The following is a 14581-nucleotide window of genomic DNA, read 5'->3' as shown; positions in this document are numbered from 1 at the left end:
TAATCTAACCAGGGACTGGAGGGCCCTGTGGCAGAGAGCCAGGAGAATGGGATCTGGGTGCTCACTTTCCTCTGGAGATGAGGTCTGCTGCATGTGGAATGGCAAGTGAAGATGCCCCTGCGAGGGCCCAATGGTCCCCCAGCAACAGCCCTGAACTCTGAGAGGTGGGCAGGTGTTGAGAAGATTGGCCACCCCAGCCCTGAGCTATGGAGAGTGTATTGTCTTAGGAGAATGGATCCTGCCTTGCCTCAGCCCTCTGTGGGACCTTGGGCTAGTCCCACCCTGCAGTGGACTGCAGGCCCCTATTCACAAAGGGGGAGAGTATTTTTTGAGCACCTGAGTCCATCTAACTGCAGAGCCCACGTGACTGGACTAGAGAGCACCCCCTTCCACAGCAGCCATTCATCGGCTCTGAACCCCCATCTGAGGTTGTCATGGGAACACACAATTGGGGGTTCCTGCCTATTAACTGCACCAGCATGTCTGGCCTCTTTGGGTCACTGGTGGGTTTGCTTCTGACTCTCACTTCTCCTGGACCCCTGGGTTCTGGGAATATAGTTGGGAGTTGCACCTCTCTTGAGTATGCCTGTGTAGCTATAGTAGTTCTGCTGTGTGTATGTCCTTAATCTGATAATCCCCCATTTTGTGTCTTGGGCAGAGGTTCTGGCTGCCTTTCACTTAAGGCCTCGGCACTACAGAAGTGTAGGCAGGGCAGTGTGAACAGAGAGGCCCACACTGCTCCTTGTGTGTCCTCAGATACACCCTCTGCTCTTGGGCCCCACTGTCACCTGGCTCAGGCCTGGGTCAGCCTGAAGGAGCTCCAGCCCCTTCATGCCCATGCCAAGCCCCAGCTCCAGCTGGAGCGATGGGCAGGCAAGTGGGGCCTTCATCTGCTCCTGGGCAGCAGAACAGGGAGCAAATGGGGAGGAGTGTTTACAAGGCAGTTGCAATGACAGAGTCACCCTGCTGTGGAGAGAAAAGGTTGAAATCTGAAATCCTCTTCTGGGGTCATGTGAGGTTTGCTGTGGGCCCTTTCTCCTTCCTCCTCCTTTTTGGATAGGCAGGCTGCATACCAAGTTCCTAGAAGAGGAGAAAAACACTGTGGCAACCCAAAGGGCCATAGCTAAAGTGTGACTCACTCAGAGCCGACCCTGCTGACGCACATGCCTTCCCTCCATCCCTCACTGCCCTCGCTCCCTCCTGTCAGGACCAGACTGGGGGGTCTGGGACTCCCAGGGAGCTGTATGCCTCCCAGCCGCCTTGGGCGGTGGTGGCAGGGCAGAGGAGCGTTGCCAAGCCTCAGGAGGCCTCGGAGCTGACCGTGTCGTTTCCTGTGGAGAGACTCCAGGAGCCTCAGTGTGGAGTAACACAGGCCAAGTGGGCCTGCTGCTCAGCCCTGAGGAGCCTTAGCCCTGCCACTCATCCCTGTGGAGCCTCAGTCCTGCCACTTAGCCTTACCCCTCAGCCCTGTGGAGCCTCAGCCCTGCCTCTCAACCCTGCCAAGCCTTAGCCACACTGTCCTCCAGCCCCACCTGCCTGGTGCCATGACAGAGGGGGGGCAAGTCCTGCCAGCAAAGTTGAGTTGAAAACTCAACCACAGGGTCATGTGTGCTCAGGGCCTGTTGTTACATAGTGGCACTTCTCACCCACCACCTCTATAAGACAGAGTCTTTCCTGCCAGATGTGCCAACCATCAGAGGATAAAAGGATAGTACCAGGCTGGGCTCGATGGCTCAGCCTGTAATCCCAGCACTTTGGGAGGCCGAGGCGAGTAGATTGCTGAGCTTGCGGGTTCTAGACCAGCCTGGGCAACTTGGAGAAACCTTGTCTCTACAATAACTCAAAAATTAGTTGGGCGTGTTAGCATGCACTTGTAGTTCCAGCTACTTGGAAGGCTGAGGCGGAAGGATCACCGGAGCCCAGCAGGTCAATGCTGAAGTGGCCGTGAGCATGCCACTGCACTCCAGCCTGGGTGATGGAGTGAGACACCAACTCAAAAAAAAAAAAAAAAAAAAGAATAGTACCAGCTACTACTATTTGCCAGGTGCCCTCTGGGATTATCTTACCTTGTTGAATCCTAGTCCAGTCCTGGGAGTGTGGTGGTAGGATTTGCCTGTTTTACAGATGAGGAAATTGAGGTTTATCAAGAGATTCACATAGCAAGAAAGTGGCACAGCTGGTATTAGAACCCAAGACTCCGACTTCTGAGCCCACCACACTCTCCCATGAGTCCTCTCCCCTGAGCTTTCCTCCTCCCAGTACATCGAACCTCAGAGACCTGCAGGATGCATTCGCAGCTGCAGCAGCCAGTGCTGATGAGGGAGAAGACACAAGGTGCTTTTGTTCTGTGGGAACCTTCCAGACAAGAGACCTAAGTAGTCCCACACTCAGGGTGATAATATGGGAGTAGTTCACTTCTTGACGTGCATGTGACCCTTCACTGAGACCCTTTGCCTGCACTCTGGACTTTTGCCACCCTGCAAGCCACTGGTCAGATTTCTGTAGCAGCTGACTGGGTGGGTCTGCATGGGCACTAGAGTCAGCGTTTCCGTTTGGAATGCAGGGGACAGACTGGCCTTTGTTTTACACCAAGCCCTTTGCCAGCAGAATTCCCCAAGATAGCTGAAGGGTTCTCGGAGCCTCTTGGACGCAGCTCCTGGGGAAATCCACTGTCAGCCACACACCCCCGTGCTTCTGAGACTTCATTCTCGTGAGAGGCAGCCTGAGGTCCCTGGAGCTTCCCTTCCTGTCATCCTCTTAGAGAGGCCTGTCCCTCCTTCCTCCTTGTCCCACCCTCAGGTATGGTGTCAGGGTCCTTTCTGCGGCACTTCCTTTTGTCCATGTTATGAACTTCCTAGAAGGGATTAGGACCCAAAGCTGTACTGCCCTGCGCCTCTCAAGGGGTGTCTTTGGTGGTCTAGGTCATGGCAGAGTCTGAAGTACAAGACAAATGAATTGGCTTTGAGGACTGAAGGAAAAATCAGTCGGGGGCTGGGTCCTGCCCGGGAGCATGTCTGGGCACGTGGCAGCTGTCAGTGCTGAGGGCAGGCTCTGGTCTCTGACAGACCTGGGCTTGGATCCTCGCCACTGCCCACGAGCCATGTGACCTTGTAAAAGTCCCTTCACTTCCCTGTGACTCCATTTCATCACCTGAAGCAGGGCCGTGAGGCCTCCCTCATAGGAAGTAGTGAATGGAGACAGTCCACTCAGGCCTGCACTGACTGAGTGTTCAGTAAGCACTTGCTTCGGTGCTGTCAGCTGAAGGATGTCAGAACAAAGATGACACGGGATAAAAGTGGTGCCCACAGGTGGACTCCAGAGTTCCTGGTATCGCCAGAGCTTGGTATATGTCAAGAGTTCCCCAGCTTGGCTGCCCTGCCTGTCTGCCAGGACCTCCCCAAAGCATGCAGGAGTACCCCGCTCAAGCTGAGGGCCTCCTGGGAGTCGACCTGGACTTGGACCAGACTCCCTTCTCTACCTACTGCTCCAGATGGAAAATACCGGAAGCGTCCAGACACACTGCAGGTGTTTGAAGTGTTTAGAGCCAACCAGCTCCTCACCCCATCTCATTCCTGTGACTTCAGTGTGCTCTGTGTGCAGGTCACAGTGTGGCCTGGCCAGTACCTGACCCAGCTAGGCAGTGTCAGCCCTGAAAAGACAGGCCTGCTCCCCCAAGGGCAGAGAGACTGTTCTCTGGAGGTGCTTCCTGCTGAGCTTTTGCAAGGGATCCCAGTGGTACTCCCACAGCTTTTCTGGAGAGAAGGGGAGGGTGGACTGCTCAAAGCTCTGTTTTCTAGCCTTGCCCAGGAACCCCCTAGATGGCAGGGTTGGCCTTGTGGTCTCAGTAGGCCCCAGCTCTAGTTGTAGTAAGTGGTCCTGGGGGCCTTGGGGCAATGGAGACCCAGCCCCCTGCTGCTCCTTCCCAGAGAAAAGAAACGTCTCCTCTGGCACATGGGCCTAAATTCCAGGGCCTGTGGCTGGCTCCAATCCCCGCTTCATCTGATGTGGCGGGTCTGGGCCTCGACCTGAGAGTTGCATGGTAAACACATCCAAGGTTCCAATGCCTCTGGGGGCAGGTCCCACATGGAGAAGTCATGCGCAGATGGCTTGCTGAGCCTCATGTCTCTGGGTTGGGGCTCAGCTCCTGCCTTCCTCCTTCAGCCATCTCTGGGAGTGTTGTCAGTGCCCATCCCCTCTGTGCTCATAGTGGGACTCGCAGAATCTACCCCAAACACCGCTGGGGTGTGGTGAGGCCTGGGAACCTTTCTCACCTGACAGTTCTTCATCAGGGCCTTCTGTGTGTGCAGCTCTGCCTGAGGGCTTCACTCACACCCAGGAAGCTCAAGTGGATTTCTCCTCGATTCCTTGGGTAACATGATCTGCCCAAGCTAGTGAGTGGTCCACTTCCCCTCCTGTGCTGAAGCACTGGCTTCCAGAAGGCCTCACCCAGCATAGGAGTGCAGGGGAAGAGCACAGACTGTGGGGCCAGACTGCTGCTCAGCTGCTTCCCAGTTATGTGAGTTATCGTCTCTGTGCCTCGGTTTTCCATCCTGTAAAATGAGGAGAATAATGTCTCCCTCCCAAGAGGTTGATTATGTAGGATAAGCGGGTTCATGCCCACGAAGTGCTTGGAACAGCCCTGGCATGAGGGAAGCATGGCTTTAGTTCTCGCCATCACCTCTCATTCTCCTCTTAGTTCCTCCAAGTATGTGACACTCTCCCACCTCATGGACTCCTCAAGGCCATGTCTTCTTCCTGGGGCCGTCTTCCTTCCAGTGGTCTCCTTCCTGGACCTCAGTGCACAAGTGTGCTGCTCTCTGAACAAGCTGAATTCCTAGAGAAGGGCCAGTGAACGCATGCTGGGACAACTACTTCCTGCTTCCCCCTCAACAGAATTTCTTTCCTGCACAGAAACTGTGAGGAAATGTGTACAGCACACATCTCTCCCCAGTGAGCCGTGTGTCCCGTTGCCTCAAGTGCAGTGAGAAGTCAGGCTGTAGGTCCCTGCTCCATGTGGCCACCGCAGCCCTGGTCACAGCCACAGATGGGCTGTTCCTCAGCAGTTGGGCTCCTTGCCACCCCGCAGCCCCTGCACCTGCACCTGCACCAGCATGTGTACCCCTGCCATACAAAGGGGAGGATGGCTAGGTTCTGTTTGGTCAGAAGAGCAGGGGTCTTGTGCCACCCACTGGTTCCACTTGCTGACAGAGGTGACACTGTTGGCATTGTGGAAGTGATCCTAGCCATCCTCTCGCTGTCGAGATGTCCCAGGCATGCTCTGGTCTGTAGTAGGTTTTGGAAAGGCAGAGGATGACGAAGTTTGGGTTTACTGCTGCTCTTGCCTGTGACAACTGTGCTGCCATCCTCCCCTCCACCCTCACCGGCCTCCGGGGACTGTCGGGCTCAGGGAAGTGCTGGGTTGACTCAGACTCACTCCTCTCAGTGTCTGCTGTGACTGACAGGGTGTGGGCTCCTTGGAGAGACCCAGGGCTCTCGGAAAGGATGGGCTGTGCCATCTGCAGGAGCCTTGACTCCACCTGGATGCAGCGCAGAACCAGCTTCCATATTCCACCAGGCATGTGAACATTACAGCCCCAGGACCAGGACCCCAGCAGGCCCCAGTGCCACCCTGTGGGCTCTGCTATACTGGATTCCCTCCCTTCCAGGAGGCACTCTTGGCTGCTTCGAGTCTCCTCTGCAGGGGTTAGGAGACTAAGTGAGCAGGGAAGTGACGCACATGTGGTGCAGAGGAGGCTCGGGTAACCTTACAGTGTGGGGTGAGGGTGTTTTATTTTTTATTTTTTTGAGTTGGAATCTCACTGTTGCCTAGGTTAGAGTGCAATGGCACTCTCACGGCCACTTCAGCCTCTACCTGCTGGACTCAGGTGATCCTTCTGCCTCAGCCTTCCAAGTAGCTAGAGCTACAGGCACGCACCACCATGCCCAGCTATTTTTTTTTTTTTATTTACTGTAGAGATGAGGTCTCACCAAGTTGTCCAGGCTGGTCTTGAACCCGTGGGCTCAGGCAATCCTCTCACCTCGGCCTCCCAAAGTGCTGGGATTATAGGCATGAGCCACCATGCCCAACCGAGAGTGGTTTAGTCACTCACCTGCTGGACTTCCTTTTCCTTGTGTGTGAATGAAGGATCTGGACTAAACCTGTAGGTCACCCCCAAATACCCTGTGAGGCCATTGGGGATGTCTCTGAAAGTTGTCCTAAGCCCTAGACTATACCCCTGAGTCTCCATCAAAGCACTCGGGTGATTGGGAGTAGTACAGATCCCTGATTGAACAGCTCAGCAGTTGGCCAAAAAAGGCTGTGGGCCCAATTCCTCTGCTCCCTGGATGAGGGATGGGCCAGCTGCTTCACCCCTTGAGAGAAGCCCAGCTCCATTTGTTCGGGATTGGGGTTGGCCTAGCGGTGTGCCCTGCGGCATTTTGTGCCTGGTACTGTAAACACCAAGGTTTGTTCACCTCTCTGCCTGCTACTCCCAGGACGCATCGAATCACCATCACCAACTTCTGCCTCGGGAAGCATCTGGTGAGCGAGGGGGACCTGCTGAAGGACCAGAGGGGGAGCCCTGCCTACATCAGTCCTGACGTGCTCAGCGGTACGTGCATGTGCCAGATGGGCCTCAGGCCTTACGCTGGCAGGCTATGAACAGTCCATCCATCCAACAAATCGTGTCGATGGCCAGGCCCAGAGCTAGGTACTAGGGCTTCACAGGTGGCCCAAACCAGTACTGTTCCTCCCCATACGAAATGTTTGGTCTAGTGGAGGAGGAAGGCGTAATGGTCACAATAATGTGTGTTCAATTACTCTCTGAGGTTAGCACTGGGGAGGAAAGGAACATGACTTCTGAAGGCTGCTTGGAGGACTTCCCAAAGGAGGTGATGGTTGAGCTGTAATCTGAAAGAGAGCTAGGAATTCCCTCGGGGGGTGTGTGTGTGCCTAGACTGAGGCTGAGGCACCCAGAGGCAGCACAACATGTGGGAGGACCTGCAGGCTGCTCAGAAAGTGAGCCTGGTTCAAGGGGAACCCAGAGAGGTGGGCAGGGCCAGGCCAGGCCTGATGTGGGTCTGCTGAGAAACAGCATCCTTTACTTCATGCTCAAAAGGAGGCCACCAAGTATTCCTAAATGAGTGTGCCATAGTGAGATCTGTACTTCAGAGACACTACTCCACTTGTTCATTCGTTCATTCTACTGGTATTTACTAGAGCCTGCCAGCTCCCAGGCTTTATTCTAGGCACTTTGGAGACAGCAGTGACAAAGCAGATGATATCTCTGCCCCCATGGAGCTGATATTCTAGTGGGAATGAGGTAGTTAGCACACAAAATAAATATAGTATAAAGCTCTTACCTGCTGATCCTGCTTCCAAGCACTGGACCCTGTGCGGAGCATATGACATGCACTGGCCATTTAAGCCACACAGCTACCCTGCGAGATAAATATCCCAAGTCCCTTTTCTACAGATGAGAAACCCGAAGCTTGTAGAGATGACATCTTGTGTCCACAATCATAGCTGACAGTAAACCAGAAAATGGAGGAGCAAGCCCAGAGCTGCCTCCTGCTACAGCCCATGCTCCTATGTCACAGCAGACTGTTTGTTTCCCTTCGCCAAACTGGGGTGAACTGGGGCTGATGCCAACTCCTATCCCTCCAACATGGAAGATTCAGGGTTGTCTCCAGGGTCTGTCATCCCCATCACACACATGGGGAGTCACAGGCAGACAGGAAGAGTTCCTGTAGGCTATGATCGGTACTATGAAGGAAGCAGGTGGGGCAAGGGGATAGTGCTGGGATGGGAGTGGCCAATTGTCCAGAACTGGTCCTCTAGTTCACAGACATGAGGACCCGACTTGTGAACTGCTCTGCCAGGCAATGGGGCTCTGCAGGACCTGTCTTTCCTGGCCCCAAGGGGAGGGTTCAGGCCACCCACCTGCTCAGCAACTGCCCTCCCTGGCCAGACAGCAGGCTCCTGGAAGTCCAGCCTGATTCTGTGGTCTATGCAGAAGCCTGGAGGACTGTTCTGGAGGCGAGGGGGCAAGGGTGGCAGGTCGAGGGGCCCTGGTGGGATTCCAGGCATAGAGCCAATAAGCCAAGGAGCTGCGACCTGCAAGCTGAGTGTGATGTGTGTGTCTGTCCCCAGGCCGGCCGTACCGTGGTAAGCCCAGTGACATGTGGGCCCTGGGCGTGGTGCTCTTCACCATGCTATATGGCCAGTTCCCCTTCTACGACAGCATCCCACAGGAGCTCTTCCGCAAGATCAAGGCTGCCGAGTACACCATCCCTGAGTGAGTGCTGCCAGGAGGGGAGGGGAGGGGCCAGCTCCATGAACTTGAGGCGGGGAAGCCGTTACGTGAGCCTGGGTGCCCTGGTCACAGACCCAGCACCACCCACCTGCTGAGCCCTATCTCCTTTCCCCGCATCAGGGACGGGCGGGTTTCTGAGAATACTGTGTGTCTCATTCGGAAGCTGCTTGTCCTCGACCCCCAGCAGCGCCTGGCCGCCACTGATGTCCTGGAGGCCCTCAGTGCCATCATTGCATCATGGTGAGTGAACAGGTGCTGGGCTGGGCACAAGGCCTGGTTCTCAGTGGCTCTACCGGTCCTGTCCAGCCTGCTTCTCTGGGGCAAAGTCATATTCCTGGATTCTCCTCATAGGCAAGATCAGGAAGGTACAGGCAGCTCTCAGGGCTGAGCATCCTCCCATGTGCCAGTTCATGCCAGCCATGGATGGGCATTGCCTCACTGAGTTCTCATCACTGCCTATGAGGCAGAGACTCTTCCTGTTTACCAGATGAGAAAATTGAGGCTCAGAGAAACAGAATCAGTGAGGTCAGGAACCTAACCCCAGCCTGACTCCAGCCAGGTCTGGGAGCAGTGGGGATCTGGCCTCTCAGGCTGCCTAGAGCCGGCCTGACTTGTCTGCCTCCCCTGCAGGCAGTCCCTGTCATCTCTGAGCGGGCCTTTGCAAGTGGTTCCTGACATCGACGACCAAATGAGCAATGCAGACAGCTCCCAGGAGGTGAGTCTGGGTGGGCAGAAGGGCCGTTGCCCAAGGGACCAGCCTCGGGGGCAGGCAGGGCGGAGCAGAGATGGCAGCTCCCCCAGGCCACAGGGTTTCCCTGGCCTTATTCCAGCCTTGCGGTGGGAAAGGGAGACTTCAGTCCTTAGCCTGAGCTGCCAGAGGCCTGCCTCAGACCTGGTATAGCTGGAGCAGTTGTGGCTAGGGAAAGGCCTGTGGGCAGCCGGAATGTAGCCAGCTCCTGGAAAGGCCCAGCCTGGCCCTCTCAGCTTCCTCCTACTGCCCAAGTCACATTTCTCTGCCCCTCTGACTCACTGGGTTCTCTCTCACCCTTCCTGCTTTTCAGTTTTCAGATGATTCATTTCTCCCTGTTTTCTCTCCTCTGCATTGCCTGCACTGGAGAAAGTGCTGGGCCTGGGGTGAGGGCAGAGACCTGGGTGCTAGGCAGCAGATGGCGGGTGATCTTAGGATGCCCCCTGGAGGGCAGGGCTTGGCCAAGTCCACAGGGTATGCTGGCTGTGGACGCTGGCTGTTCTCTCCCTGGCCCACCTTGAAGCATTGGGCAGGGAGGAGAGGAGGGCCGAGCCAGCACCACAGCAGAGCTCTGGCCCTTGAGGAAAGAGTTCCCATCCCCACCCCCTCCTGCTCCTGCCCTCCCAGGCTGTTAGCAGCTCCATGGTCCCTGGCATGCAGAGAGTACCAACCCAGTACATCTCACCCTCCTCGCCTCGGGCCTGTGTGGCCTGTGTCCTTGTCCTCGTCCTCATTTTACAGAAGAGGGTGAGTGTGAGAGGGAAATGACTTTCCCAGAGTCACACGGCTGGGAGGTGGTAGCACTGAGCCTTGCACGCAAGTGTAATTCCAGCCTCGCTCTCCCTGATAACTATCTCCTGAACCGTCCCAGGGAGCACAGTGTGGGGCCCCATGCATGTGTCACCAGGTGCCGAGCACCCCAGCCATGCCTGCTGTCACTACTTGACAGGCATTGGCCTCAGAGCTCAGAGAACCTTTGTGAGGGGCAAGGAAGCCAAGGCTTCTGAGGCAGTGTGGCCTCTCCCCAGATCAGTGAGGCAGGAAGAGGACTCCAGCCAGGTCACAGGTCTTGCTTGCACCACATGCATGGCGGCCAGCAAGACAACACCAGGCTGACTAAGGGGCTTTGCAGACCCACACAGTCAGCCCCCAGCTATGTGGGGCTCAAGGGGGTAGTGCCTGGGAAGGGGCTTCCAGAGCCCTTCTTTCTATCCGTGCCACATCCGTCTTCATCTCGGCTTGTCTCTGTCTCGCTCCCCCCACCCGGCCTCCAAGGTGAAGGTGACAGAGGAGTGCTCCCAGTACGAGTTTGAGAACTACATGCGGCAGCAGCTGCTGCTGGCGGAGGAGAAGAGCTCCATCCACGAGGCCCGGAGCTGGGTGCCCAAGCGGCAGTTCGGCAGCGTGCCGCCAGTGCGGCGGCTAGGCCACGACGCCCAGCCCATGACCTCCTTGGACACAGCCATCCTGGCACAACGCTACCTGCGGAAATAGCAGCTTCGGCCAGGGGCACCAGCACCGCCACCACCTCTTCCAGCCCCCAGCCAGGGCTTGGCTGTGGGGGCTGAGCCCTGTAGTGCTAGACTCTCCCGGGCTGCAACGGGGACAGGGCAGGGACAGGGACAGCCCAGGTCACACGTGGGGTCAGCAGAGGTACCACGAAGCTACCTTTTGGGATGACTGCTAGATAACTAATCTGCTTTTAATCATGACGTTTTAATCTACCTCTGTCTCTTTAACCATGCTGTCTCTGGACTGAGAGGGAAGAGAGAGCCTGCCCGCCCACCCCAGGGCCTGACCCAGCCGCTGCCCACCTAACCCGGGCGCTGCTCCCCACAGTCCAAATAAGCTGAAAGTGCAGCTCACTGCTGGCCCCCAGAATGAGCGCCCACTCCCCCTTCTCCCCTAGGCACCTGCCACAGCCTGTTTCCATCCCTCCCTTCTGACCCCAGGCCCCTCAGTCCAAGCTTTGGAAAACCTTCACCTCATCCTAAGCTGAATTCAAATATATTTATTTTTTTACTGTAACCAGCTTCTCTCCCATCTCTAGGTGGCTCGCCCATGGCCACTCCCTGTCCCCAGCCTGGCTGGACAGCAGGGAGTCCACAGCCCACACGGGGGCTCCCTCCTCACCCCCCAGGCACAGAGAAGCCCTTCCTGCCAGCCCTCTCCACTCAGCCCACCAGTCCCTCTGCTTCCAGTGATGGGAGGCCTCTCTAGACCTGGCTCTCTCTCCCATCTCAGTAGCTTCTCTGAGGTGCTGTACACGCGCATTAACTGTTCCTTCTCCATCCTCCACCGTGGTACCGAGGTAATGTGGACTCACAATGTGAAGGGGCCTGGTGGATGACTGGGGAGGAGGGCCATGGGCTTGGCTGTGAGCAGGGGACCCTGCCCCGTGCTTCCCACCCCCACCCTGCTTTTGTGTTCAGGGGACAGTGGGGGCACCCCCCTGTACCCTTGCCTCATGACAGATGTGGTGTCTCTCCCAGTAGACCCTGGCCAGTGTCCTTCATGGCAGGTGGGGGCCTGGGGAGAGAATCGTAGGGCTTGGGGGACCCTGCCCTGCCTGACTTGAGAACAGCCCTGCTGCCCTTTTGAGCCGAGATTTTGAAGTGGATGCCCGTCTTGCCAGAAATGCTGTTCTCGCCAGAAATGCTGTTCTCACCAGAATGCCCTCTCCTCCCCTCCCCTCACTCGACTTGGCCCTACCTAATGCCAAGCAAAGACCCTTTCCCAGAGGCCTACCCCCATATGCCCTCAGAGAGGCTGAGTGTCCCCTCCAGGCAGCCCTGGGCCCTCAGGGCCTTCCTGCCTGTCTTTGCTCCCCAGTGGGGAGGTGACTGTGTTTCCCAGAGTGTGAGCTGCCCTCCTTCCCCTCAAAAGCTGACTCACTGTGAGTGACCTTGGGCAAGTTCCCAAACCTCCTTGTGCCTCAGTTTCCCCATCTGGAAAAAATGGGGCCACCTCTTGCCAGCAGTAGCAGGGCCGCCCACGCCCCTTCCTCCCCATGCCCCCATCCAGCACTTGGGCGCCTCATGCCTCTGCCTCAGTGGGTTTGTGGGAGCCCGCCTGAGCCCAGCACTTACTCCCCCTGAGCACCAAACTCTGCGTCTTTCTCAGCCATCCAGCTGCTGAGAGCCAGGGTATCGTGCTGTGGGGATGGGGGATGCCCTCTTTTCTATATTTATTTCGTAAAGAGATGTCTCCTAAGGGAGCAGAAATGCAGGCTGGTCTAGGGCTCCCAGCCCTTTGACTGAGTCCTCCGGTGAGGGTCTGAGGCTTGCCAGGGCCTATCTCTACGGAGCCCCTGGCCAGACTCTTGGGTCTGCTTTCCATGTGTGGTCTTTCTCCACCCTTTCAGAGCAATACCCTTGGGGTCTGCAGAGCCCCGTCAGACAGACGGGCCCCTCCCAAGGTCTACCCACAAGTCTGATGACATTTCTAGTGAAGCACATGAGAGGAGGCTGGGGCTGCCCTCACTGGGTGTCACACACTGAGAGAAGTCCTGTTGTAAAGAAACAAAATGGAAAAAAGTCACAAAAAAGTTTGTATAAAGACATATTTTTGTACTACATGGGGACTCTTCCTGCATGTCAGCAATAAAACTTCCTGATCTGGAGCCACCGTGGCTGTATCGTCTGTGTTCTTGCCCTTCCGCCCCGTCTCTCTGGCCCCACCCAGCCTGCCTCTCTCCCATCCCAGCTGGTCGTTGCAGGATTCCCTGCTCAGGCACCTGCAGCTCTTGGCCCTGCCACCAGGGGCACTGGACACGCCCCATCACCTGCAGCCAGCAGTGTGCCAGCCCCATGGTCTTGAGTGGGGGAAGGGAACCAGCACTACCCAACCGTCTCCCAGACTCATCAGCTCTGCCCGCAGCTATGTGCTTGGCATGGCCCACCCCTGACCTGTGCAGGCGGGAGGGAGTCCCAGAACCACTGCACCTGGAAGAGTATTGATACTGCTCTGCCAGACTGCATCTTTGGTGGAGAGAACGTAGCCAGAGACGGCCCATCCAGGGCACCTGGAGTAAGAAGGGCCAGGCCAGGCCTTTTCCTGCCCCACCCTCCCCCTTCACTCCCCTCCATAGGAAGCCAAGGGTTCCTTCCTTCCTTCTTTCCTTCCTTCCTCTGCCTAAATTTAGGCTTTGCGGATAGCACTTCATTCTAGCAACGAAGCTAGAGGCAGGCCGGGCCCTCGCCCAGCGCCCCACAGCACCATGCAGACCACGTCTGTGCTCAGGAGCCCACACCAGGTCAAAAGGAGCAGAGATCCGTGCGGCAGAGCCCCTTCTCCGCCGAGGGTCCACTCAGCAAGGTAACCGCCTCTCCAGGATGTGAGAAGGCCCTGATTCTCTGCCAGCGCTTCGGAGCCCCAGGCCCCTCGTCCCTGCCCCCACCCACAGCCCCACACCTCCCCCGGCAGCCAAGTGTCTATAAATGTTGCCTACAACTAGGCTGTGCCTCACCTGTCCCGGAGGCAGTGACAGAAGGTGCGCCGCCCCAGCCCCCCACTGCCACGCTCCAGCTCCAGACCTTGTCTCCATTTTCAGCCTCTACTGGTGCACAGATCACTCCTGGGCACCTACAGAGTCAGGCTTACCTCAGGCAGGACACAGGACAGCAAGTGCCACACAGGCAGGGACTGGGTTTTGCTCACTCTAGTGTCTTCAGCCTACACCAGTTCTCCATTGATCTAAATTTCTTGGATTGTTTTTCTTTCACAGGTTGTTTGTTGTTGTTTGTTTTTAGAGTCAGAGTCTCACTGTCATCCAGGCTGGGGTGCAGGGCCACGCTCACGGCCACCACAGCCTTGACCTGCTGGGCTCAGGCGATCCTTCCGCCTCAGCCTTCCAAGTAGTCGGAACCACAGGCATGCGCCACCACACTCAGCTAATTTTTTTGATTTATTGTAGAGTCGAGGCCTTGCCAAATTGCCCAGGCTGGTCTCGAGCCCCTGGGCTCAGGCAATCCTCTCGCTTCCATCTTTCAAAATGTTTACAGGGATTGCAGGCACAAGCCACCATGCCCTGTCCTTCACAAATTTTTACTGTGAGCTCCAGAAGCTAAGGAGGCCGGACTTGGTGGTTCATGCCTGTAATCTCAGCACTACAGAGGCCAAGGCAGGAGTATCCCTTGAGCTGAGGAGTTGGAGGCTGCAGTGAGCTATGATCGTGCCATGGCACTCCAACCTGTGTGACAGAGCAAGACCCTGTCTCTGTTTTAAAAAAAAAAAAAAAGGAAGATCGGTGTGATCAACAACCTCCTATGCTCCTGAGAGGTCAAACAAAATAACAGAAGTTTCCATCACTTTCAGCCATTCCCTGGTCTCCATATCCTCAGGGAGAGCAGTTTCCAAAAAAAACCAGACCGGAGTGTCAGGCTATCTGAAGTGGAAAAGGAAGTAAGGAAATGGAGTCTTGGTGGCTGGATTGTTCAGACTCTGAGGCCAAGTTAGCCTTTTTTTTTTTGAGTTGGAGTCTCACTCTGTTGCCCAGGCTGGAGTACAATGGCACACT

The 14581-nt window shown here is 56.3% G+C and overlaps 1 protein-coding gene across 2 annotated transcripts in view; it reads left to right on the top strand.

Moving 5' to 3' along the window:
- The window catches only part of STK40 (serine/threonine kinase 40), a 37572-nt gene extending 24883 nt beyond the window's left edge, over positions 1-12689 (top strand). For both annotated transcript variants that reach the window (XM_008059975.2, XM_021713330.1), the window contains 5 exons: positions 6496-6611; positions 8153-8297; positions 8436-8555; positions 8946-9030; positions 10339-12689. In XM_008059975.2, coding sequence (XP_008058166.1) covers positions 6496-6611; positions 8153-8297; positions 8436-8555; positions 8946-9030; positions 10339-10557 — 685 coding nt within the window. In that variant the 3' untranslated portion in view covers positions 10558-12689. The remainder of the gene's footprint in view (positions 1-6495; positions 6612-8152; positions 8298-8435; positions 8556-8945; positions 9031-10338) is intronic.
- Positions 12690-14581: the final 1892 nt, after the last annotated feature.

Source organism: Carlito syrichta, unplaced genomic scaffold, assembly GCF_000164805.1.
Source record: "Carlito syrichta isolate Samal-C Ts95f unplaced genomic scaffold, Tarsius_syrichta-2.0.1 Scaffold304465, whole genome shotgun sequence".
NCBI classification, from domain to species: Eukaryota; Metazoa; Chordata; class Mammalia; order Primates; family Tarsiidae; genus Carlito; species Carlito syrichta.
This window is presented reverse-complemented; position numbering and strand designations above follow the sequence as displayed.